This window comes from Phoenix dactylifera, chromosome 12 (genome assembly GCF_051530095.1).
Source record: "Phoenix dactylifera cultivar Ajwa chromosome 12, Ajwa_hap1_PhDact_Kaust_v1.1, whole genome shotgun sequence".
Lineage (NCBI taxonomy): Eukaryota > Viridiplantae > Streptophyta > Magnoliopsida > Arecales > Arecaceae > Phoenix > Phoenix dactylifera.
In genome coordinates this window covers 20,913,577-20,941,426 of record NC_143201.1, presented here as the reverse complement: position 1 = coordinate 20,941,426, position 27,850 = coordinate 20,913,577, and the positions used below count along the sequence as shown (strand labels likewise).

The 27,850-nt window shown below is 39.1% G+C and overlaps 1 protein-coding gene and 1 pseudogene across 2 annotated transcripts; one reads left to right on the top strand and one right to left on the bottom strand.

Annotated features, from left to right (window-relative positions):
* The first annotated feature begins 1,167 nt into the window (after positions 1-1,167).
* Positions 1,168-3,195, top strand: LOC103701902 (transcription factor HEC2 pseudogene; annotated as a pseudogene).
* Positions 3,196-10,730: 7,535 nt separating this feature from the next.
* LOC103701818 (RNA-binding (RRM/RBD/RNP motifs) family protein) lies at positions 10,731-26,881 on the bottom strand. 2 transcript variants are annotated; one of them, XM_008784007.5, is made up of 14 exons: positions 26,634-26,881; positions 26,271-26,485; positions 26,090-26,179; positions 24,120-24,185; positions 19,310-19,375; positions 19,052-19,137; positions 18,894-18,939; positions 16,479-16,533; positions 13,754-13,830; positions 13,425-13,560; positions 13,201-13,334; positions 13,014-13,118; positions 11,173-11,307; positions 10,731-11,071 (listed from the first exon to the last, which is right to left on the bottom strand). In XM_008784007.5, exons 2-14 carry the CDS (start codon positions 26,286-26,288, stop codon positions 11,006-11,008), a joined length of 1,080 nt encoding a protein of 359 aa, XP_008782229.1. In that variant the 5' UTR covers positions 26,289-26,485; positions 26,634-26,881; the 3' UTR covers positions 10,731-11,005. The 2 variants fall into 2 exon arrangements, with proteins under 2 accessions (XP_008782229.1, XP_088565114.1); XM_088708988.1 differs by having other exon boundaries at positions 26,271-26,862.
* Between the last annotated feature and the right edge of the window lie 969 nt (positions 26,882-27,850).

Here is a 27,850-nt window from a genome sequence, read left to right as displayed (position 1 = left end):
ATTAGATAAATATATAGGTTCCTCAACATACATGGAATTAGTAAATGTACGCTCGTCACCTATTACACCTGCTTCTTGTCCTCTACTAAAATCTGTTAAATTTCAATACTATGTTCAAGAGTATCTCTGAGTAAACCCTTTATATCATAGGAATAGTATCAATATTTTCTAAGTCACAAAAAATATAAATTATTCTCATTTTTTCCTTGGTTGAATTAATAATTCTTGTAACTATTTTAGGTGAATAAATTAGTCAAAAATGATTCCACTATTCTGTGTTTATTCATGATATTTACAATTTATTCATAAAAAATTATGAACTACAAATTGTGATGTTGCATGTTGTTATTGGTGGGTTGTTTTTGCTATTGTTTGTATGTCTTTTTACCTGTGTTGTGCTTCTTTTCATATAAATAAATATACACAATAAATTTTAACTAACAAAAATATTTTTACAAAATGTAAATTGTTATCTCTATCCAAACTTGTTGCATAGTTCCAAATCTGGCTTGAGCGAGGGCATCAATTGTCCAATCACTAACAGCCTTGCAGGTTATAAATGGAGTGTGAAATGTAACGGAGGCTGTTTGACTCCACTTATTTTATTTTAATCAATCAAATACTAAAGAGTTGGTCTATTTATTCGAGGAATAAAGTTGAGGTTTCAAAAATTAAGTAAAGCTACATTTTTTATTCAACCCGGAATAAACTACTCCATCTTATATGATAAAGTAATTTATCCCGGAGTAAGGAGGGATAGGGTGTAAACTAACGCATGCATTTATTGCAAGTTAATTTATCCCCTAATCAAACATGAACTCGGATTAGGATCCTCTTCAATCCTTAAGGATCCCCGGTCCTTGAGGATGCTAGAAGGAGAAGTGCAGGATGAGATCCAGCGTCCTTTTGTGTCAAACCTTTTCAACTGATGCTGGGAGATCGAAGAATGAAACATATACTTGTGATTGCAATATTTCTTGATTTAAACCATTTGCTTGTTGACCCACAAACAATTGCAGCAAGTTCTCTACTCGGCTTTCGATCTGGTCTCTCTGCAGCCACTCCCGGCTTTCTGCTGACGCTGTAGAATTTTTTGGATGGTCGGGCTGAAAAACAAAATTGACCGCATCCAAGCTATTTCATGAACAAAGGATGAAAAACTTAAGAGCCCACCAATTTTAGGAGTAAATAAATTAACAGATAGATAAATAAAAGAAATAAAATATTATTTCTAAAAATAGAAAGTGGAAATTCTAATCTATATCATTCTGCTTTGCTTAATTACTGTACGCATGGATATATATTCTATATTATTTTAAAATAAGGTACACCAGATGAATGGCTATATAAAGCCTCACTGCTGGAGCCTGGACTGTTGTTGGGTTAGCGAGATATATAGAGATAGGAACATAAGAACGATAAGAAAGACAGCGTTAATCTTCTCTTTTCCTTTTCCTTTTCCTTTTCCCGTCTCTTTAGGTCCCCCGGCCCCCCCTCCTCCTCTGCAAGAGCCTCTGCTTCCACTGCAAAGTCCACCCCGGCCTCTTCTCCTCACTTCCCCCATCCCTCCGCCCTCCAGTCCCTCATCTTTCTAACTCCTCTCTTCTATCAATTTATCTTATTCTCTCTCTTCTGAAAGAGACATTAGGAACCAATGGATCTGGACTTCATAGATTCTCCTCCAGATGTCCAAATGGACCTGATGGCCATGATGATGGAGATGGAGAAGCTGGCCGACTTCTCGAAACTTCCACAACCATCGGCCGAGTTTGCGAGTGGTCCCCCGGCAGCTTTCTGCAACGCGCCTAACAACAACACTCCACCCTCGTCGCTACTCGTCGGCGCGCCGTCTTCTGTACCCTGCAGTAACCCCATTATTATGGCGTCGAACACCCTGGCGGCAGGAACCAGCCCCTCCGAGTTGAGCAAGCGGGCGTCCGCGGAGGCGGTGAGGGAGATGATGTTCCGCATAGCCGCGATGCAGCCCATCCACATCGACCCGGAGTCCGTGAAGCCGCCCAAGCGGCGCAACGTCAAGATATCCAAGGACCCGCAAAGCGTGGCGGCGAGGCACCGGAGGGAGAGGATCAGCGAGCGGATTAGGATACTGCAGCGGCTTGTCCCTGGAGGGACCAGGATGGACACTGCCTCCATGCTCGATGAGGCCATCCGCTACATGAAATTCCTCAAGGACCAGGTCCAGTCGCTGGAGCTCGCGGCAGCCGCGAACCGGCGGACCCTCGGGATCGGCACCACCAGTTTGGTGTTTTCCCCGGCTGTCACAGGTTTCTCGAGTGGGAGCTACTTCTGCTTCGACAAGAGGTGCGAGAAACCAGATCAGGGGTTCATATGCCGATCGACTTGCAATGGTATGGATGGATAAAAACTGGTATTTGTGTTAATGATAAATTGCATGTGGAACGTTGATGTTTCAAGAGTGCTGAAGGGAGTTAAGTTTGAACTGAAAATCAGTCTCTCTCTCTCTCTCTCTGCCTCCTTTTGTCCTTCTTGTTCAACATACATAATGCCTGCTAGTGAGCTTGTTAGAAACAAATTAATATTTGAGCCGCTTATAAAAAGAGTAACAATCTCTCTCTCTCTCTCTCTCTCTCTCTCTCTCTCTCTCTCTCTCTCTCTCTATATATATATATATATATATATATATATATATATATATCTGTGTGTGCGTGCTCATTTTTGTTGCATGATTGCCTATTCCCTAGAAATCTTGTAGAATTTTTTTTTCCTGAGAATGATGTGTTTGTTACTATAATATATAATACATTCTGCTAAAATTAATTATTGCACTTTCTCTTTCCACCAGCACCACCATCTCCTCCTCGTCCTCCTCTCTCTCTCTATCTTTCTCTACTGAAACAAGTTTTTTATGTTATCCTAAGCCCGACCGATTGATTTGTTGGTTCTTAACCTTCTGGATTTTTCCCTTATGTCGCCTCTCCCAATTGTTTTCCTCTCGGTCTCTCTCCCTCGTAATGGAAAGGAGACGACCTCGTGCCTTATAAATCCCTTCCGCAGACTAGAGATCTTAGAGCAGGGCCAGGGGTAGCGGATCTGACCCTGGTCGCGGAGGTAGAGCCGTCCTCTATTATTCTCTCCACCTACTTAATAATGCTACCGTGTGAGTCTTCCATACCAACAACAGACCACTGCATTAAATTGCCTTCTCCAACTCCAATTCCAATTTCCAAAGCCATCGCAAAGCGACCATTGACCTGGTACCAACCATCCCGTGTGCAAGACTCACGGGGAGATTTCCACGTCATAGGATGCATGGCGTTTCCACGTGAACGTCTGACGTGCGGCTGGACTCAGCGATGTGAGCACGAGGGTGAAGGTGACGTCGGCGGTTTCCGCGCCCGCCACGTGAAGATAATCCGAGGGGTCGATGAATTGGATTCTCGCGGGAATAATAAGATGGAACCCGTGATGTCATGATGATACTGTTGCTGCTGCTTTTGTGCCCAGAGGGCACGCACCTTGCTTGTGTTTTATAATATTTTTTATACACTAGTGCTGGGGAGGGTGGGATGCACTTGAAAGGGGCAATAAAAAAAAAAGTATTCATGATTGTGATTCTCTTGGGATCGTGCTTACGCTTTTGATTGTTTCACTCTCTTTGTTCATTTAAAATAAAAAATTGATCCAATATATTGAAAGTACATTTTTATTAAAGAAAGGATTGAACATTAGGAAGAATGATTTTAGAAATATTTTTTCTTAGGATCTCGAGATTAGAACGAGATTTAGGAGTGAAAATAGGTCGGATCGAATCGGATCATGAGTATTCCCGATCTAATCTGAATCCTTATTTAGGTCCTAATTTTGAACTCAGATCCAATCCAATAAAAAATAGAATCAGGTTAAGGAGTCATTCGGGTCGGATCGAGTCCATGTATAACTCGGATTCAACTTAAAAAAAAATTAAGTTCGGTTCGGGTACTGCTCGGATATGTTTGTTCGAGTCCAGTTCATCAAAGATGAGAACAATCCACACCTGTTGGGAAAAGTTTTTAGATGGTGGCTCATCAGTCTGGGATGCTGAGTGCAGACATTCATCAAATTTTGAGCCAGGCCCGGGCATCGAGCACTCTGTAAACTGCTGCTCTCCAGATGATGAGCCTAGTGGAGATAAATTGGGTGTTGAGTGCTGAGGCTCACCATGCAGTGCGCTTAGCCCAAATGACGAGTGTCCAGGGTGCTGCTGCCCAAAGTGCATCGTTCATCGTTTACTTCAATTTGCATTAGCAGCAGCACCTCCTTTGTGCCCATGCCAACCTTATGTGTTGCTTCAACGTTGAAATGAATTAAGTGAAGTCCAAATGGGACCAAAATAGTATTTATAATGGACAATATTTGACTCCAGAGCCCTCCTTGAGAGCCCGAACATATAAATATCATAAAATTTGAAGAACAACCTTTGTTTATTCTATCCTGACAAAGCAATAAATATGCAAAAAAAAAGTAGCTAATATCTGATCCATTTATTAAATAAAATTAAGATTTCTGATATACAAATTTGCATAGAAGCTAAAAATTTATGATATTCTATGAGCACACTGAGCAGCGGCTTGAGCAAATAACTTTGCTAGTTTTTCTATTATTTAGACAAATATTGGTTATTATTTCTATAATTGTTGTATATATGTAATCCATTATAGGGATATGCATAGCAGAATCGCTTGTCATGGAAACATAAAGAAGAGAAGCTTATGCAAATGTCTCAACCGAGGTAAGCATGAAGAGTACTGCAACTTGTTGGAACCTTACTAATGACTCTAAAGCAGAAATACTAAAATAGATAGCCAACCATATCTTTAACCATAATGCTCCAACCACCGCGATGTAGCGTGGACACTGGCCTTGGAATTGAACGAGAAGATACTACAAAAAAAAGTGTCAATGATAGCAATACGAGAAAACGTGAGCCTAGCAATCTTAGACACTAAGAATTCCTAAGAATATCGTTCATTAAATATGCATTCAGAACGAATTCATAGGACTTCATTTGGTCCAATAAGGGTACACTTTGGCTGAGTGCAGGCTTCAACTCAAAACAAATATAATCTCAACTGATTCTCGAATTTTTGGAACGAGAATAAAACTAGTCGATCTCAGAACCAAACAGGACCAGCCAAGCTCGGATTGAATTAGTTATCAAGTAAACCAATATTTCAAAAAAATATATTATGATTTATTAATTTTATTTTAAAAAATTATTTAAGACATTTTGCAGCAACTAAAAAAGCTATCATCCTATTCGATAAAATGAGCTAAAATAAAATAAAAAAATTAAAGATATAACGAACCATGAGTTGATATATACGAGATGATCAGCTGTTTGGTTATATATCAAACCTAGCTTGTCACGCCCCGGATCCGGATCCGTGACACGGCCGTGCTATTGCCGACTACTACCCGCAATAGCACGCAGCCTCATACCTGGGTAATAGGGTAGTCAAACCAACCGAATCTTTTCATATGAAAGCATTCTTAGTACAACATGCTGGTCAGTACCCAAATACAGAGCTTCTACATAGTTTATGTACACAAAAGTATACTTGCTTTACCCCAGAAGCCCTGATACCAAATTAACGTGTCTCTGGCAGCTATCAGTGGTGAGGATCTGAAAGAAAAAGTAAATGAACGGATATGAGCTACACGGCTCAGTAAGTAATCCTACATAATCTTACCGGATCGAACATAACGGTAACCATGTTTATGCAGGGTTTGAGAAGCTGACATGCATATTTATCTAATCATCTTCATGGCATAATATGTATGCAATTTAAAGGAGATATCGGTTATAGCAAAATACAATATTTCATAACGATATATTCAAAACCCGTTGTAAAACAATGTATGCTTTGGTCAGGCACGTTCATAAATGTCACGGCCCGCCTGCGCAGGGCACGTGACTATCGGGCCCACATGAGGGGGAAACACGGGGCTCCCCTGCCAGATGTTGGCCGGTTCCGGGGCTTCACGCAAGCGTCCTTCACCCCTCACCGATTTTGCTTCTCCCCAAAAACACATCTGCAGGATTTGGAAGCACCCGCCTCATATACCCAATCTCTGAAACGAGCCTCATGATCATGCTTCAAATATCATTTTATAAAGTATGCAATTTAAACAAAGCAGTAGTGCAAATCACAAAATTTTCATAATATATGCATATGAAACCGTGCCCCCCGGCATGCCGTGGTCCTTTTTCTCTCGGATGCTACTACGAAGTCCATTCGGCCACTGGCGGGGCCAGCTAGTCATTCTCGGCCACTAGCAAGGCCAGCGAAGTTATTCTCGGCCACTAGCAAGGCCAGCTCAGTTGCATTCGATCATTAGCATCTTTGAGCCCGTGCCCCCGGCATGCTGTGGTCCATTCTCTCGGATGCTACTGCGAAGTCCATTCGGCCACTGGCGGGGCCAGCTAGTCATTCTCGGCCACTAGCAAGGCCAGCGAAGTTATTCTCGGCCACTAGCAAGGCCAGCTCAGTTGCATTCGATCAGTAGCATCTTTGAGCCATTACAGTGCCTCTTGGCTAGCTAAGATTTTACAAACTTACATGCATGATATCAGTATCATCATGTCGCATACATAGCCATAGCTTCTGGAATCATGCAAGTTACTTATGCATTGTAACATATCATGCATGAAACATATATACTTAAAATAAATGCTTAGGAAACATTAATAACATAACATGATCCATAACAGGATTAGGACATGTTACTTACATTCTTCACTAATCATGCATACAATTCAAATTGTATAAAAACACTGGTTCATCTTATAAAACGTAATACAAGATCTACGATAGGATTAAGACAGATTACTTACATCAATTCGCTTTCCAAATTGCTCAAGTCCAGGTGACTAATCCTCAATCACCTAAAACAACATCATAGGGATTACATTATTCCCCATTTATTTATTATAAAATTTCTTAGTTCATCACACTATGAATTTACTTGCTTGGATCCCATCCAAGGATTTAGCCTAAGTCCAATTTGAAGCCTTTGGAGTTCGACTTAACACCAGATTGGGCCCACATGGGTCGATTGGGTTTTTAATTGAAGGATTGGGCCTCGTTTATAATTGGGTCCAACCTTTTCTAACCAATTGGGTCCTCTGTCAATTTACTGGGCCTAATTTAAAATTAATTGGGCCTGCTGGGATTGCTATTGCCTAAATGGGGTTCAGACCCAGCTCAATTGGGCTTAATTTAACCCATTTCATTCAATTGAGCTCGGTTCAGGTTCAATTGGGTTCAGATCCCACTCAATCCCTCATCCGGGCTCACCCAACTAGATTGGGTCCAGTTTAATTGGGTTTACTTAACCCATTTCAATTTTTTAGGCTTAACGGGTTTCGGACCCGAACCCCGATTCGTCCCGTTAGGCCGGACCCGTTAAGGGGCTCTTCTCTCTCTCTTTTTTTTTCTTTTTTTTTCTTTTTTTTTTTCTTTCTTTTTCTTTTTCTTTCTCCCTCTTTTTCTTTTTTTTTTTTTTTCTTCTCTTTTCCAGAGCCTTCCCGACTCTTCACTCCCTCCACTCTTCACCCTTTCTCCTCCTCTCTTCTCCGACGAAGGCAGGACGGCGAGCGGAGGGGAGGACGGCGAGCGGAGGCGTCCGCGGCCAGGCCCCGCGGCGTCCCCGGCCGAGCCTACGACGCTCTCGGCCGCGCCTGCGGTCGACGCTCGTGTCGACGGTGCTCGCAGCCGAAGCCGGCGGCCACCGCACACGACGCCGAGCTGATGAGTCCCCTCTCCCTCTTTTCTTCTTTCTTTCCTTCTTTCCTTCTTTCCTTTCTTCCCGTTTTCTTTTCTTCTCTGTTTTCGCCGAACCCAAGTCTCCGGCCCTTCGGCCCCCCACCGGAACCCACTGTCTCCTCCCCTTCTTCTCCCTCCCGAAGGCTCTCCCGAACCCTTTTTCTACTCTAATCTCCTCCCCTTCCCATCACAAGGAAGAAGATGAGGGGGCTCGGGAGAGGCCGAGCTTGGGGTCACGCCACGGCCGGCGGCGCCCGCGGCTGATTCCAGCGGCCAATGGGCTCGTCCGTGCTCGCAGCCGGTCCGCGGCCTGTACCTGCGGCCGAGCCGAGGCCGGCAGCGTTCACGCTGTTGGCGACGTCCCTGGCCGCGCACGGTAACCCCCTCCCCCTTCATCTTCTTTGCTTTCATTCTTTCTTTGTTATCCTAAATAAATCAGGAGGAGAGAAGGTAGAGGGCTTACCTAGCTTTTGGAAGAAGCCACGGGCATCTTCTCCGGCGACGGAAGTAGGTTTGGCAAACCCTCTCTCTCTCGTTCAGTGTTCTAGGGGGTCTCTCACTTGGGGTTGCCGGCAGAGGCTTAAATGATTATTTAGAGGATGAAACCCCCCTCTGAGAGGTCCCATCGTCTCCTTTCCTCCATACCTCGGGACTGGCCGCCGCCCCCCCTTGTCTCCGGCGCGCCGGCATCGGCTGCCAGCAGGGGGTGCGGGTCACCCTTCCCTGTCGGTCTTATCCCCTCGTTTTTTTTTTTTTTTTTTCAATCCTTATACAGCACTGTCCACAGTGGAATTTGGGCCCAAACCTCAACTGGGCCTATTCCTTATTGGGCCTACTAGGTTGTGGGCCCGGACATTACATAGCTGACTGCAAATATTTTATCCTCTCATGATTGAGAATGGGTTTGCGTTGCCACTGATGGCGATTGTGTCGCATGGAGCACGCGGGCGTGATGAACACGCCCCATGTTTATCATATGGGTGACGGCAAGACTACTCGAGATAGCGCATATGTATCACACTTTACACGAAATGACACTTTGCCACCAATGACAAGGCAAGCTACTAGCAGTAGTATTTACACGTGCCCCATGTTCTTACCGTCTGCATGCATGCAATTATGCCCGCCATCTCCAGGACACCTGCTTGGCTGGTCACCGTGCTCATTATTTTCTCGGCCGGGTTGCAGTGTAATGGGTAACGACCCAAGTTCTAAGCTCTATCTCAAGATCAACCCAAGTAACTCATACCGAAAGGAAATTTTGTCAGCTGATGACTCGAAACATTTTAACTACATGATGATTGAAAGCAACGTGCTCCTTTTTTACATCGATCTTTATTTATCTTATAATTCGGACATGTTAAGTTCCATCGAGCCGGACAACTTGAGCAGTCCATCCTGTTTCAATGGCCAAGCAATCCAGGTTGAACTGTTTTCGGGCTCGGGCTCATGTTATTCGAGCAAATAAAAACACTAGTGGGATTTTTGTGATTATCAATTTAATAAGGCAATCCAGCCTAGGTCCTAAATTGTCCCCTAGAATCTTACTGTCATCCTCAAGATATTATGCAACCATCGAAAGACTGAAGTCCCAGTGAGACATCCGCAGGACACCTATATACCATATACCATAGACCATATAACATATATCGTACCATATACTGTATACCTTATACTGTGTGCAGTATACAAAATAGGGTATACGGTATAGGGTTTACGGTATACGGAATAGGGTATATGGTACCCGGTATATAGTATAGGATATATGGTATAGAATTTACGATATACGGTATAGGGTATATGGTATACGATATACGGTATAGGATATATGGTATACTTTATATGGTATAGGGTATAGGGTACAAGGTACATGGTATAGGGTATATGGTATACGATATAGGATATACGGTACAAGGTACATGGTATAGCGTATATGGTATACGACATACGATTACTCCCACCTACTCACATTCATGGAACTTGACATAGTAGTGCCTTTAAACATATATAAGTTGGAGCCTAGATCGTAGTTGCATATGTGGTTGGTTGGAATGGGCCGGATGTGGTATTAAGCTTGGCTATCACTAGATGGCTTGGCCATAGCTGAGTCGAGTTCAAAATGGTTTAGAACTTTCCAATCTTATCATTACCAATTTGATTATTGGATTGTTTTCTTTTTAAATGACAGCATAGGTACTAGAATGACCAATATTCCTCATTTTTTATGCTATAATCTATAGTTATTACGTAGATACAAAAGAACTTGCAGAATAGAATGCATACCTATATATATTTGAGTTTAATTTAGCCTCTAGCTCATGAATTATTGGGATGAGTTTGGTCCGCATTTAGGTCGTGTGAGATTTTCAAGCCCAAGCTCTACCAAGCTCAATGACATTTTAGCCCAGCACATGTAACATGTATGTTGGGGGGGGAGACAAGCAAGCTATAGACAGCCCAATATGCATTACATGATACACTTTTAAATTTCTACCTTCATTTGATTGGTTGTGCACCTTCAAATCTTTGCCATCATTTGATTGCTCTCATGAAAGAGGTGACCGTGTTTAAATAACCAGCATTCTCCTGCCATGTACATTAAAATAACACTTGATGTGACTCATTTTTAAGTTCTCTCATGAGTTTTTCAGCTTGATACGTAGGAGATAGAACTAGGGGACTTCTATTTGTTTCCGAGAGAAACTACTCCATTTGTTGCCAAAGCTGTTATTGTCCTTTGTAGAAGAAAGCCGATAGGAGGTGCATGGCCTAACTCTAGTTGGAAATTTTTAGCTCTTCCATGTGCCGAGTTTGAAATAGGACGCAACACCCTACTTCCGATGCGCTTCCTTTTGTCTCTCTCTATATGCATATATAACCAAATTGGTTTCTGCAGTCTTTGAAACTGAGCTTTAGCTGAAACTGATCAGAATGGAGGAATGGTTTTGGACAAATTTTGAAAAATTCGTAAGGAACTTGCAAGTACAAAGGGTCGGAGCAGTACACGCACATCCAATTCCGTCTACATGTAGAAGGAAACACCAGGAAACTAGTTTAATTTCAGCTGATACACTCCGCTGACTCGATTCCAGCTTAGTACATCACCGAATAAATAGTCCCAGAAAAGTTGTCCCAATTAAAAGATCTACCTGGAATTCTACACAAACTGAAGCGGCCCACATTCAGATTCCACGAGTTGCAGGTCCCAGCACTGAGCGCTAATAGGGCCTGTACCTCCAATCCATTCTTGAAGGCCTGCTGCTCCCGGTGGCACCATAACCATACTGTAAAAGGTAAGGGAAAAAAATAAATAACCAGTATAAATTAAATACAGTCAGTAAAAACTTATGCGTGCTCATAGGCTTAAGGTGAAATGTTTGCTCACATCATCAAAATCCAGGCTCCCATAAAGCCTGCCGTAGTTTCGCATTGGACCGTACCCTCCATAGGCTTCAGCAGCATCCCTGTAACCTCCACTAGGACCAGCATCATCAAGTGGCGTTGCCGAGTCTATAGCAACCTGCACAGAAATTCCAAATCAAAGTAGAATTTTAAATAAAATCTCAGCGTCTAAAGACTGTAATATATGCGTGTAATTATGAATATTTCTGACACCACAGAGATCAAAAAAATAGCTCCCTTTTTCTTCAGCAAAAAAAACCCTAATATCACAAGTTACACATACTCCAAAAATGAATATTATGACTTTTTGGAGTGAATGTTAGAAGTCCCAACTTTGCCATGTTATACCTACGCATCCTAGTCAATTCAAACCCTGTAACTTTTGAGGTCTCTACATGCACGATTCAGACAATTAGACCTACAATGATCCCCCACAGAGACCATCTTTTGGACATTGATACTTCCAAACTCTACGCACCAAACGTCACATCACTAAGTCTCAAGATTTCATAACACATCAGCAACATACAAAATCTGCCTTTGTTTACATTTTTAAATCATTCCCTCATTCACCTGAGAAACCTCCTCAACTATGATCCTGTACAGTCTCCAGTTTTTCATTACCTTCCCCTTAAAAGCACATGAATCCTTAACATTATTTACCTATCTTTAAAAGTACTTCAAAAAATCTCAAGCAAAATGTGATAATCATGCAACTAATGAAGTACATCTATAGCTAACTAAGACCACTCTATTTTGATTGAAAACATCCCTGTTAGCTCGCTCCCTTCAAATGAATTGAACTGGAATCGATTTTTATATGTGCCTCCATCCTGAATAATGTTAATTTTATAATGTTGATTTTAAATTTTAGATTTAGACCGTGATTCTCAAAAGGCATTACTCCATAACTTTTAGATATCAAGCATACCGATCAACTAACATTATAAAATCCAATAGCATTACACAAGGACACAAGTTTAGGCCCCTAATGGTAAAGATGATCTTGCTCCTATAGATACTTTTCCGATATGCCAACTGGCATGTAAGATACCAGAAAATAACCTTTTTCCCTCAGCACCTACCTTGCGCTTCAAATGGATTAAACTAGCCCAAATTTAAATAATAACTGATATAACAATGACTCAACAAGACAAAACCAACATGCGAACAGTTCTGACATGCCGACTGGTTATAGCTTTAGATCAGTCATGACACAAAACTGGATTTTTATTTATTTATTTTCCCTCTGGTCGCAGCTCTTTCTGCTCTAACTGTGCCAGCACCAAATTTTATTAGCATCCCGAATTTTCATTAAGAAGTTAAAATTAGACCTATAATGATCAAGAGCAAATGCGAAAATCGGAATAAATTTCTATCAGGAAACATGAACCTCATTTTATTTCACGGACTACCTGTCATTGGTACATATGTTATCCTTCTCCTATAGGCATCTTTATTTAGTAAAATATCTAAAATAACTCAGATTGTTCCTACTCTTTTGAATATATTCAACTTCTGTTGTTAAGAGACTTGATTGCATGTCTTGCACTAAACTGATTGACCAGATTTGCATATCTTTTGTTTTTATTTTCTATGGTATATTTAATCTCTATGATGGTGTTTTACCGTTCCTGTTGACTATTCAATCCCATGATTACAAACAATGGTTTCACTTCTAGGCTTCTTACACATACTTCAAGCAAAAAAAGAGCAAGATAATTTAAGCATAACAAGTACAGATCACGGTGTAACTTATAATATGCTTTGGGTTTTCAATGTCTTGGAGTACCCAAAAAAAACATCCATTACCCTATCTCATACCTCATGTCCAAGAATTTCATGAGTTCTACGAGATACACGATCTGCAACACCATCCTCAGCAAAAGTCACAAAACCAAAGCCCCTATGTCCAGTTCTTTTAGGATCCTGGTCAAAATGATGCAACCATTATCAGGATTAGGCATCTTGAATAGCTTAAGATGAAACATACTGAAACAAATAATTTTACCTTTGGGACATAGACATCTAAGATACGGCCAAATCTGCTGAAGTATTGCCGCAGATCATCAGCACTTGCCTCCTGTGGAAGTCTGCCAACAAATATCTTTCTGCCCATTCCACGAGGAGGTCCAAAATACCCTCCTGAACCACAAACAGCAGAAGCAAAGTAATTTTGCATTTGTATTTCTAATGTGTACTGTGAATATGTACTGTCAAAATTGTAATGCTTACTTCCGTAAACTGAAGCAGGGTGGTCATACAGTGTAGGAGCACCTAGAGCAGCATACCGAGTAGCCGCTGTAATATAAGCATTGTATGCACCATAGCCACCCTGTGCTACTCTGCTCGGGTATCTCATATCTTCATCCTAAATCCATACGATAGTCAAACTTAGTTACAAGTCTTACAGGCACCAAATGTAAAAGTATGAGGTGCATGCATAACTTAATAGCAATTAGAAATGAACAGTCTCAAACATCCAACATGCAGAGTTTTTCCTTTGCAACTGAAAGAATTGGATAAGTTCTAATAAGATGAGAAGCATAGGCACAGAGAGTTGCCTTTGGAGTTGCTCGGTCAACAACTATAGTAGAACCACCAAGTTCATGAGCTTCTGCCATTATGGCATCAACAGAATCTGTTCAAGTGAAAAAGAAATATAAAAATCAGTTTAAAAGCAAACTGAAGCAAAACAGAAGAGATAACTGATGAATAAAGGATACTTGAATGAGCCAACGAGAAAATCAGATTGGAACATTAAGAAAAATTTACCAAATTGATCACATAAAAATGTAAGAGAGATGCAATCGATATGATGATTGCTGATGTTAGTGATTGAAATTTTGTGCACATATGTATCTGACAAATACCAACCATAGAATCCTATACAACAGGGTCACCAGGTTACAGTATGAACATGCAGCTTCATGTGCATGCGCACATGTGTGTCTGTGTGTGTGAGAGAGAGAGAGCAGATCCAATTATTTGCTTCATATCTTACTAGACTATTACAAATTGTTTGCTTGTTAAATATATTCTACAAGTTCATTAATATCAGGGATTAGATAATATTAATAGCAATCACAAAAGCATATATGTTACAAGTTCTTCACTAGAAGATTTAAATACAAGTCCCCCCCCCCCCCCAAAAAAAAAAAAAAAAAAACCTGAAAATAAATCTAGAGAGAGAGGACAAAAATTCTAGCAGCAAAATCACATCAAATGCTAAGGATCGATATTTAACCTAATTGACCATTCGTGCACTTTCAAAAATGACTCACTGAATTGCAATCTACTAAGAATTCATATCCAAAGAGCAGATAACATCTCAACTTCACTATATTCTATTAAACCAAGAGATTTCAAGTATGCCACAATGATCAAGAAAACAGAATTACAGAATAACCCAATTCATCAATACTAACTTTAACCTCTCTTTCAGAAGGCAGCTACATAGTTTTCATGAACAATGGCAATGCCTCCGTTTCTTTAAACACATTTTTCCAGTGCCCAAAAAAAATTGATCAACGATGTATTCCATTATTCCTTCCACAGAAAAACCAAATAAATCTTCTACCTTTCAAAAATACCACCTTTAAATAGCAACCTAACAAAGAGCTATCAATGTTATTGAGGGCTTGTTTGGTTGACCGGATAGGTTGTTGGACAGATAAGATCGAAAGAAGATCAAGGAGAGTTTAGGAAGAAAAGGCATAGGGGGAGGAAGAGCAATGTGCGATCGGAAGTCTTCTGGAGCGCACAATCTGAGAAAATAGGGATCATGCATTCCACCTAAAAGGTGGTTTACATAGTCCAAATTTTCCTAGATTATGTGCTCCACAAATCTGCCAAACATCCAATTTCTTCTACATCATGAATAATTTACTCGTTTTAAACCACTTCACATACTTTATCCGAGTATAGTGGATGCGGCCATCCAAACAGGCCCTAAATGATGGTGTTAAGGGGGTTCCCAAGCAGTACCAAGGATGCTCACACTTTGGAGTGGGCTGGATGAAAGACCCTACTGCATGGGAGGCGAGTCTGCAGAAAGGCAGGATTGGGCCCATGCCATGCTGGGGAAGGTCCCCTTGAATTCTGATGCAGCCCTATCTACCAAAAAGAAGCAGTTGCTAGTATCTTGTACATGATAACTTTGCCTGTGGTCAGTCATCTGTAAAACATTTTGTGTTCTAGTTTGCAAGCAATAAAAGATGAAATCAGTTGGGTCAAACAAGTTCAAATTCTTCTAAAAAAACCAAATCTTTGCTGGTTGGGAGCAATAAAGAAGGACAGTTTCAAGCTTAATAATACACACTCCAAAAGACCAAATCCACCTACCAAAGTCCTTATTATCCATAACCATCAAGCCTAATCTCAACCATTTGGGGTCAGCTCCATCAAAGTCCTTGCTACAAACAAATATACCAAGGCAACGTCACAGTAAGTCACCCGGCCTCCAAGACTGATAAACTTATAATGAAATTTTCCACAATGTATCACTTATTTTGGAACCCTTTCAATGCAATCATTTAGCTGACATTCCAAACAGATATTCAATAAAAATAGACTTGGGATTCAATTACCACCCAAGACTAAAGACATATTGAGAGGTTTTTCCCCCAGCATATATTTTAACAAGGCAAAGACTCCAAGCCTAACCATTTCGATGCATTCTTAGACTTCAATTTCTGCCTACCAAAAATTAGCCAGTAGCCATCTCACAATACCCTCATATGTCAACCATACTTGCCTAGCAATACCACACACTAAATGCCATCACCTTCTTCAATCGAAGAAAACCCAAATTTTTTGGGCAACACCTCCCAACTTATAATTTAAAATTTCCGAGTTATCACCCCATCATCCAAGAAAAATGCTTTCCATGAGGTTTAATTAATACCTATCTTTACAGGGTGCCAATTATAGACATATTCAAAGGGTAACAGGAGAAGAGTTGCCTTAAGCAACATTAACCTCCCAATCCCTACCTACCAACCAAACAGTGTAATATTCCGAAAACTCCTGAACCCAACTCTACCTTCTCAAACCACTTGCAGATAGTTTATTGAAAACAGTTTAGCAAAAAAAAAGGTGATCTAATTGGTCATTTTCTTATAAACAAAAAATTAATCTCATGAGAAATGCGCAAGTTGAGAACTAGAGATATTGATCCACCAATATAATGCCTCAGTTTGCTAATTTCATCAATGAAACGTAAAAGAGGAAAAACGGTAGAAGCAAGGATCATATGATATCAGGATGGGAAATGAAGGATGTTTATACCTGCACTACCAAAAGTGATAAATCCAATTCCACGATGCCCTTTTGAGACTTGATCCTGCATATAATTATCGAATAGAACTTGATCTAGTCATGCCAACAGGTTTAACATAGGATTAAACAAAGCTATACAACTAATTCAAGTGATACGAGATAAATCCATTATCATGAAATTTTTATCTCCAACCACGAGCAACATGCACAGCTAACTCTATTTCATTTGATTATTAGTCTTTACACAAAGGCATGAAGTTTTGAAGTTATCACATGCACTCATATGGCATGAATATCCAAGGCATTTGTATTCATGTCCAGTGCGCACAAGGTTAATGAGTCCACACCCCCTCTAACAAGTCTCCTGTATATCCAATATTCTATTAAAGTGCCTTATCTTTGTGGGTGAAAATGATGTCATGTAGGTGTTGGATAACCTAGACTAGCCCTTGATCTGAAGACTTCTGTAAATCTAGCAGTGGACTATAGTCAGTTCTGTATTCCGTAGCATATGGTGGATCCAAGTTATGGCTCATCTGATATTTTGACCTTTATGGTGGACTTCATCCAAGTTACCATGTCACATTTAACCACTCAAGAGTGTATGTCGGAAGCAACATATTTTAGGAGATCATTCATCAGCCCTATAGAGTTGTTATCTTATAATAAGCAAAGAAAGATCAAGATAACCTACAAGAAATATATTATCCCTAGACAATACCCATATAGGGCTATCAATGTCCTAAGCTCAGTTCGAGGCCTATTAGGTTTAGGCCATATCAGGCCAGCCCAAGGCATCATGCAAACCTTGTAAGCATGGACATGTTCTAAGTTTTGACCTAACACATGTCCAATCAAATACCAAACGTACGCACACGAGATCTAAGAATATGCTATACATATGTTGAAGAGGCAGGAAAAGTTTTAAAGGAGTAGATCAGTAGATGCAACATGAGTTCAGGTTTCAAATCAGGTTATGTTCAGATCAGGCCTAAAGCTACGAAGCCCGTACTTCGATCAGAAATTAAAATTTAGACCCCATTATGGTTTACAACTGGAAAGATTCTAAGGAATAGAATAGCTACTTTAAGGTGGGGTTGTTCGTGGGATTGGCATTGTTGGGCCTCTTTGAGCACAACTACTATGCTTTCGTCGCCCTACCCTAAGAAAGAAGTCACTATCAAACTGCTTGCCCTACTGAAGTACCAAAGGTGCTGATAGAGCATAGTCTTCAGTTAATCGGAGAACCGGAATCCATTCTTCAGAGTAAGAGCGGCGAATTTAGCCATAGAGGAAGAGAAAATAGATTCTAATTCATTGAGTAAAAAAAAGCGTATTCTATTTTCTATTCTATAAGGGAAGAGAGGAAAGAAATCAGTTTCGGGACATGGGTAAATGGAAAATTGAAAATGTATACATACTCTTCAACTGGCATTTCAACAGGGCCAACAAGCTGAAACTTTATTCTTGAAATTTTATATCTTGAATCCCTAGTCCTCTAACAATGTTTTGGCAAACGTACAATGCCAGAGCAATGTTTTATCATCAAATGTTACCTGGGTTCAATCACTACTTTCTTCATTTCAGTTAGAACTTTAAAGTTTTTAAGTGGCCCCTAAAAATAGCTGATGACTCGAAACATTTAACTACATTACAGATCAACTCATATAGCTTGATGATTGAAAGCACATACTCCTTTTTTACATCGATCTTTATTTATCTTATAATTCTGACATGGTAAGTTCCATCAAGCCAGACAACTTGAGGCTAGAGCAGTCCAGCCTGTTTCAATGGCCAAGCAATCCAGGTTGAACTGTTTCCGGGCTCAAGCTCAGGTTATTGGAGCAAATAGAAACACTAGTGGGATTTTGTGATTATCAGTTTAGTAAGGCAATCTAGTCTGGGTACTAAAATGTCCCCTAGAATCTTACCGTCATCGTCAAGATATTATGCAACTACCCAAGGACTGACAGGACGAGGCACCATCCCAAGTATCAAGATAGGACCGTCCCACCATTGTCCTAGCATCCCGATCAGCACGTCTTGAGACATCCCATCTCCCAAATGTCGAGACATAGCGGGACAACGGCATGTCCCATTCCATAGGAAAACTGGGACAGCCCCCTCATGAGATTTAAAACCTTTCAACAACCAATGGAATGATTTGTCAACCATAAGACAAATCAGGAATCAAATCTAATGTGAAATCCCAAGAAATAAATAGTCTCAACAAATAGCAGAAATTTAAAGCTAGATTCAAAAGGCATTCATCTTGACGAATTCACAAGCTTTTCTGGCAGTCATTCTGTTAGTTTATTGCCTGAGCTATTTCCATTCAATGTTGTTGTGAGAATTAATCAAACAAAGAAACAAATAACTAACACATCCTCTCACTCGCACATATGTTCTAAGGCACACTATCACCTTTGGCATGTAGAGATCTGTAATATCTCCAAAAGCTTCAAAATAGCTGCAAAAGACACCAATGACCGAATAAAGTTCTTTATAGCAGTGAAAGTACAATATCAAATAACTGTTACCCAACAAAGCAATGTACCCACAATAGGCAAGGAAACAATTACCTTCGAAACATTGATTCGGTGACAGAATGAGGGATCCTGGCTACAAATATCCGAGTAGCTTTCTTCGCTGGTGCCCTCATTTCTTCCTAAAAAAAGAAAAATATGCAAATAGACATTTATAAACTGTTTCAGAAAGATACAAAAGTACAATCTTAGTTGACCCAGCAATTTTCTAGAACACTGTTCAAGAGACTTCATAAAAATTGATAAGCTGAAATTAAATGGCAAAGGAACGCAAAACTTGGTTAACTAAGCTACCTTTGGTGTTGCTATCTTCACCTCAAGGGTTCGGTTTCCAAGAACATGCTCACTTTCAAGTGCAGTCTGGATAAGAGCATGTAAGAAAGATCAAAAAACTTTAAAGCAAGTAATAAACATACATAAATTCAAAGATTGTAGCAAGTATATATTATTGGTTTGAGGGTTGAAAAAAGGACCTGCAAATTTTGGATTCAGAGCAAATATCATAACAACCATCTTACATCATGTCAGTCACCATGTAACAATGATAACTATATGCAAAGTTCATTTAGAATTTTATTCAAAGATTGCTCTTGATTAAGTAGCAATGAAAAAGGATGCACGACTTAAGGGGGTCAAAACCAATAGGATTATTTTTTATATAACTTGCATAACATGTATTTTCAGCAAGACCGATTATTTTAGCAAAACTTAAGGTGCCAAACCAGGGTCATTGAAGCAAAACGTTTCAAAGTACCTGCTAAATTGTAACAGGGGGCCAAGTGCCAAATTGTACTTCCAAAACCCCACCACTATGTAAATTTGGCTATGGTCTGAAGAGACTGAAGTAATAATTGGGAAATAGATAGTTTAAGCAGGCCCCTTTTATCCAATCTTAGCCTGACTAGATCTAATCAAACCCAAATCGACCAATCTTGTTCCAATACAACAGCCGATCCTAAATGACCAAAATTTAGCAAATCCAAGTTTGCCAAGATAGACCAGACTTCTGCATCGTAACACTTTAAAATAAAAACCCAATCCTTTAGATAGTCACCTGAAATGGAAAACAATAAAACAGTCTATGGAACTGCCGTTTGTCAGACTAAACTTATGCCACTTCATCGACATACCATACAAATAAATCCTGACAAAGGCATACTATAAAAATGTTCCTTCAGCAGCCTTAAGCTATTAAAGTAATAAACTGTTTCAATCAACAGTGTAACTCCACCAATATTTCCAATCACGAGATAATGAACAATCTGTTCCTTGCAACTACTGACTTAGTCAAATAAAAGAAGGCTTGCTACTGTGAGGTCAGACAATTAAGTTTGTAGTAGGCATAAACATCTAATCCAAGAGATGTGTTGCAATTGATCAACTAAATTCATATAAATCATTTAATGGTACATGTAAACTAGTGAAAGAGGGCCAAATCAGAAGTTGCCTTCAATTTTCAGACTTTCAATTTACAACTGAACTGCAACAACTCAATTGTGAGATGATGCAAAATGTGCTTCCTGCAACCAGTAGTCTATGTGAATATTTAAAAGCTTGTTGACAAAAGGTCATCCACTATGTTGGCAGATACAACAAAAATCTAATCTTGGAAACCTACCACATGTGTAAAGTTAATCGACAAAATTATGACCATGTACCATTAACGAGGTAGGAGTAATGAAAATGGTCTCTTTTAATAAATCCCATAAAATAGGCTCACAGTTCACAATAGATAACAAGTGCCCAGCTGACAAAATTCCAAAGTGTAGCAAAACCATGCATACTTACAGACATAAAACCTCAGATAGCTCTGCAAAGTTTTTATGACTGAAGATGGGTTAGGGTTCTTTCTGAAGTGTTTTTCTCTTATTGTTCTTTTGTTTTTTTTCCAGAACATTCCATAGAAAGGTGGGGATGGGCTGCAACAGAGAGGGTTAATTCAGCATCCATGGTCCCTCTCACTTGAAGTGGAGAAGAGGAATGATTGGCAAAAGAAAGATTTTTTCATATTTAAAAATTTTGCTTTTAAAAAATGTAGGTCTTTACGATATTCTTTATACAAATAAATTTCGAATGCTGTTTGCAGAAGCAGACTTCTGTATAACTAAATCTACCTTCATCTCCATGTTTAGGCAAGCTGCCAAAGACTTCTGGCTTAACCACTGAGATGGTAACAGTTAGCCACGAAATTCTGTGCAGTCTATTTGTGAAGTTTCCTTGACAACAGAGCTCAACAGAAGATCTCATCTTGATAGAAGGATTGGTATCATTGCTTGGCTTATTATTTTGAATTCCCCTTCCAATGCATGGTTGCCCCAATTCTTAGACAAGCAACTCCATGAGCTTGAAAATCACATGTTCATTTTTTCATGTGATTATTGCCTGGAATTACAATGATCATATGTACAACCACTAATGCACACTACCAATGCTGATTTACAATCATATTTTTGATTGAAAACAAAATCTTTCAAGTACTTATAGAATAAAATCTAGTCTATGTTCTTATATATTTCTTGTTTCCATTTTTTTGGATTTTTCTTATTTTTATCTAAAGTGATGCTAAAGTGCCAAAAAGCCAACCAAAAGAATACTTTATCAATGTGGTCAAATTCAAAATCATGATTGTAATTTTGAAGTTGCCTAAAACAATTGTCATTGAGAAATGAAATTTGGTTAAGGAGGATGTAAGCAGTGTTGAACATATAAATATTTTTCTTGTTATATTTTCCTCATATTACCACACTGGATTATCTTGAGAAAGCCTTAATGTGGTAAATCCGCCTTCTGGATGCAAGTTCTCATCAATCTAAAAGGAAAAGATGGATAAGACAAAGGTAAGGTCAAAGAAGTTGAAGGAAACAGGTCCATTAATGCAATTTGTCTAATCCATCATCCCATTATGGTGATTATCTTCTCAGTGATTTTGGCAAGTCATGAAATTTGGTTGTGCCTTCTTATGATGAAAATGTATCAAATCCCAATATGGTTGTCATGGAATTCATTGCAGAACATTCAGATCCATGTTAAAAGCAGTCTAACTGGAGTTTCACATGCAACATTCATTGATATAAGGTGCTATGAGAGTAGAATTGCAAGGCGACGCACCAATAATAATGGAAGCAGGAAGGAAGATAAGCAAAAAATCAAGAATTCACAAAAAAAGAAAAAGAACACGAACGAGTCATGAAGTCAAAAAAATAAGCATCACTAGATGGTCAATGAGTAACCAATATAAGCAAACGCTTTTAGAAGGCAAAAGTCATAAGAAACCCCAAAAAATGAATATTTTGTGGTTCGTCATGACATATAAGCATATATATATATATATAAAACTTGAGAGCCCATAATTCCTTCAAGTGCTCTCTCTCCAAAGCAATCCAAGATATGTGCTAGCTTGATTCCTTGATTGAACCAGTCTCATACTCCAAATAAAAGCAATAATATTGTTATACTGGTGCCTCACTTGCAACACAACAAACCATTAAAGAAGTGAAAGGAGATTGGTCCATTAATGCTGTCTGTTAGTCCATTTCCCATTACGGTAATAATCTTCTTGACTCTTTGCTATGGTGCTTGGTTTATCCTTTATTTCCACCAAATCTGACTATGACTATCATGGAATTCATTGAAAGACATCCAGATATATGCTAGGAGATTCAGATGTGATATTAATTGATACAACCTGCTACAAGAGCAGGGTTGCAAGATGATGGACCAATATAACTGGTAGCTAAAAGAAAGAAGTGCAAAATAATGAATCCAATAGGGTGGAACGCTAAACCCACCATGCAAAAAAAAATCATAAATAATACATAATTCTATTTCCATATACAGACTCACTACTACATAACCAAGGATAAGTATGACCACAAGAGAACATAAATTACTCCCTTTGAAATTAGTCATATTAAACCTGAGTTTTCTCAACACAAAGGGGGGAGGTGGAAGAGAACTCCAATATTTCAATGACAACACCATAATTAGTCTAGAGCATTTCTCAAACTGCATCTAACTTTCAAATGCCTAAACAACCAAAATAGTAAAACCCTGCAATCTGGTCATGAGGCTCAAAACAAGAGTCAACTAGATGATCAACAAGAACCAAATATGTTTTTCTTCCTATAAGGCAAAAGTCATAAGAAACCCTATATTCATCACAGGCCATAGGCATTTACATATACAATCTAAGAAGCCCTAATTTATTCAAGCAGTCACTCTCCCAAGGGTTTCAACATAGATGCTATCTTGGTGCCCAGATTGAGTCAATATTAATATTCCAAGTGCAAGTGAAAACACTTCTATGCTAGCATGTGACTTGCAACGCAACATATGTTTTGACTTTCTTATAGGCTGAGTGAAAATAGTAAAGTGATAAAATGGAACTAATGTAATTCAATTGAGTGGCATGAATGACAATTAATCCAACAGAACTATCTGTTATTAATTCATATATTACATAACAAAATAGTTCTTTGACTAGATCATAAAAGCTCCAAAATAGGGAATGTTGACTCCTTCAACCTTCATAATTGGTAAAGAATGGTGCATTATAAGAAACATGACACCAATTTTATACGCGTTACCAATTATGGACAAGTTGTCACTTGTTTATAAAGTGTTCTATTGTGAACAAGTTGTCATAATCCAGAATCCACAGATACAAGAAACGTACTTGGAATTCCGCAGGGGTTTTTCCTCTGATAATATTATATAGAAATTTAATATGTGTTATCAATTATAGATATCATGACAGCCATCATTCATAAAGTTGTTAGATAAGTAGAAAGTAATCGCTTGTTTATTAGATGTTTTGCTCTCACTAAGTAAATCTATCATAATCATGCATCTACAAATAGAAGAAAAAGAACCTACAGAGGTTCCACATGGATTTTTTTCCCTAATAAAAAGATCAGATAATAACATTAAGCAGATATCATGTATAACCATTGATGTAAATATATAACAAAAAATTGACAACTTCCACGGAGAAAGAAGCAATACGAAGAAGATATCTAAATAAAGAGTTCCTAAAAGTACATGTTACAGGTTAAATATCACGGGCATAAATCTTCAAAAAGAAATTAAAACAAGGTATAATCACCTTTGCATCCTCTGTTGATGAGAAAGTTACATAACCAAACCCGCGAGAACGACCAGTGAAACGTTCCTATTATTCACAGAGTTAATTAAAATAAGAAATGTGATTTAAAAATGTGTTTGTAGGCTAGCATATTAAGTAAACAATCAACCTCCATAACGCATGTACATGAGAGACATGAAAACCAGTCCATCATGAAAGACAACTTGAGGTCTGAAAAATGTAACGGTTAAGTGATTCTCTTTCCCCTTGGGGCAATTCTAAAGCAAAACGATCGAAAATGCAATCTAGAAGATTTTTGCACATTTAAATCAAAAAATTTCAAGAGGTTGACATCTTAATCCATTTTTTCTGTCTTTTAATCAATTAGTGATCTTCTTCTTTACCCATAATTCATGAAATCATGTTCCTATGTATCAACATGTCAAGATAACAACAACGATGATAACAATGTTGATGATAAACCTTGTATCTACCATCTTCGATATATGCCTATTCTAGTTTTTCTCGCTTCTGCAATTTTTGTTAGCTTAACCAAGTACAGCAATAGACCAACGATGAACAAAATTACAGATTGGCTCGGTACTCTTTTTTACTTAGGCACTTTTGGAAAAAAAAAACATCCTCACTGTCCAACTAAAGAGAAGCAAATGTGATTTGCTTGTTAGCTGGTTCAGCCAGTTACCCATTTTAGGAGAGAAAGATAGAGATAGTGATAGAGATGCTGAGGAGATAGGTTCCTCGAACAGAGAAGAGAAACAAGAGAAAGAAAAAAGAGATTGAAATAAAGGCATATGCATCGAATCAAAGAAGAGAAGAGCACACAGGGTGTCGGTGGTGGAAAGTTTTGGGTTAGTGTCTGCAGAAAGAAAAAGAAAAAAATCCTAACCCGTTGGAACTCTTTCAATAAGATTATGTCAAACAACAACAAGAAGAGAAAAAGAAGACTGTTGGATTAGATTTCAAATTTGAATCCTATACAAATAAGGAGAAACTTGTGATTCCTGTAATAAATGAGGGCCCATATTGGAGGGGGTATACCAACTGGTTCTTACTTTTGGTTGCAGCGCTTGAACCAAAACTCAAGAATGACTTAAATAAGAGAAAAATAGAGGGCACCAAAGCAAGATCAACAAAATCTAATGGAAACTTATTATAATCCCATCAGCCAAAATCATTTTGTTATTTGGTTTTCCTAGGTATTTGCAGTCCAGCAACCTGTTACTCGTTGAATAGATGCAAAGAGCTAAAGGCAAGTTAGATGCAAAGCAGACCATTCAACTACCTTAACAATGCCAGAAAACATTTTTCAAAATATCATTCTTTCCTTCCCACTTAATATTAACCAATACAATTATAAAAATTTACATTCCGCAACAAACAGGTTTTTACCCCTTATTTACCAGAAGAAAAGAACATAACTGCATTATAATCTTTCTCACTAAGAGCACAAAGAAGATTCCAACTTATTCAAAACGCTGGTGCTCACTCCAATATCTTTAACTAGAACATCAGTACTTATTTGATAATATTCAAAAAAAGTCATATTTCGAGTCTTGAGTGGTGTTATCCCTCAAGATTTCGACTCCACCAAGGATTCGCGGAGTAAAACGGGCATATTTTCATTCCAAGGCTGACAAAGTTAAGACAACAGGAAACAGCACTAAAAGGGGATAAACAGTTAAATATTGTGAAAAATCCAACTTGGAGCAAGTAAATTTTTCTATAAAAGGGAAAAAGAAAAGAGAGGAAAGGGAGAATAAAGAACAAGAAATGGATTCCTGCCATCCTTCGAACTATTAAAAAAAGATCCAATAAAAAAGAAAATAAAAGAAAAATAATGCGAACAGTACCAGCAAAAATAGCGCCTCAAGCTAACAGGAAAAAAAATCAAACCCTAGCATTTAGATCAATAGTATCATATTAAACTGAGATGAATCAAAATTTTGTGCCATTAGAACAAAAGTTTCAACCTTCATCACAATGCAATCATCTAAAGGCCCGAACTTGCTCATGTACTGCCTCAATCCTTCCGTATCCACATCCCAAGGGATTCCAAGAACCTTAAAAACACCACCAAAACGATTCAACCAACTATAAAATCAAGAAAATAACCAGAGAAACAACACAAAGACAGAAAGATTCGGTACTAACCACGAGCTTGGCCGCCATAATCCTCGAGAGCCGAAATCTGGAAGAGAAACAAACTCTCGATCTCTCTCTCTCTTTCTCCAAAACCAAAAGGAAATCACTCTCTCCTCCCTTCCTTCCTCCCCGAACCTCTCTCTCAATCAAGAAGGTAATCGATCTCAATCACCCTCTATCTCTCGTTCTCTTTCTCTCCCGCACTCTCTCAGTCTCTCACTCTCCTGCATAGGACCACACAATTCGTTTATGCCGCTAAAAGGGTAGGGTTTCTTTTCTTTCTCCTCCTGGGTTCGCGACCGAAGGCGGAGAAGAAGAGAAAGGGGAAGAAGAAATTGGGCATAGGGATCGCGCGCTCGCAAACGCTCTTACCTCCTCCTCGCAGCTCAGATCGATCGCTCCCTCGCTATCGCTCTCGCTCTCTTCCTCTTCTCGATCTCGGGCCTCTGACGTTCGCCGGTGGTGGCCGTGGCGCCGCTCGCTCGCTCGCTGCTTCTCTTCTTGGTTTTGTCTGGGTTCCTCTCGTTGGATGAGGGTTTTATTTGGGGTAGCGGGTAGGGCGGAGAGGAGAAGGCGTTAGGGAATCGTCGATCCGACCAGTGATCAGTTTAGAGCAACCTAACCGTCCATTTTGATGATGCATTACATCTATATCTTGTGGTCCATCGTGGAAATCACCATCAGACCACCAATGGGCCTTGATCATAGAGATATTTGTTTTTGGTCTCTCCAATCCATTGGAAGCCTGAACTGTAATCCGGATTATCTTTATGGCATTTAGGCTTGCACACAAATTGTACAAAAAAAATCAAAACTACAGCCTTTCCCCAAGCCATGCATATGATATAGTGTTCAAATTTTAAGAATATTTGTTCACCATATGAAAATCTCCAGAGTCTCCTACCTAGCCATTGGCACCAGATTTTACCGGTCTTCGACTAATTCAATTAAACACAATTTATGAGGTAGGGACACATAAACCTAACTTTAAATTTTCTACTAGATTTCTATATCTTGGAGCATTAGAAATCATGCACCATTGCTATTTTTATATTAAGTATAATATGACTAATGCTACAGGGCTCTCGAATACTTTTCTTGTCGCTCGCACCATGATAAGAGGAGATTAGTGCAGCTCAAAGGATTGGCCGCCAAACATGGAGAGTTGATTGATTTTGGAATTGCTAAATCAGCTAATGAACTTTTCATGCGCACATATTGAGCGTGTTGAAGCATTTTTTGTGTGTAATATATAATTAATTTATAAGCAAGTGTTTAAAAGTTCTCATTAATTGTTTCTTTCTCCGTGAGGATCTGTTTACTTGTGTGTGTTGACTCATTTTTTTTCTGTCTAGGTATTGTCGTTTCTCTTTCTTTTCTTCAATGAAAATGAGTCATAATTATGGCATAATCTTACTACTATCGCAAAGTGACAATAACTATCACTTTTTAAATAGCTTTCAAAAGCTTAAAAAAATGAACCAAGAAAACCTCCAATTTGGTGCTTTTAGGTGAAAGCCTTACTCAAGATGCAACGCAAAGCTATTTTTTTAGGCAGAAGTTTCTCCAAGAGACTCAGGTTTGAGTAT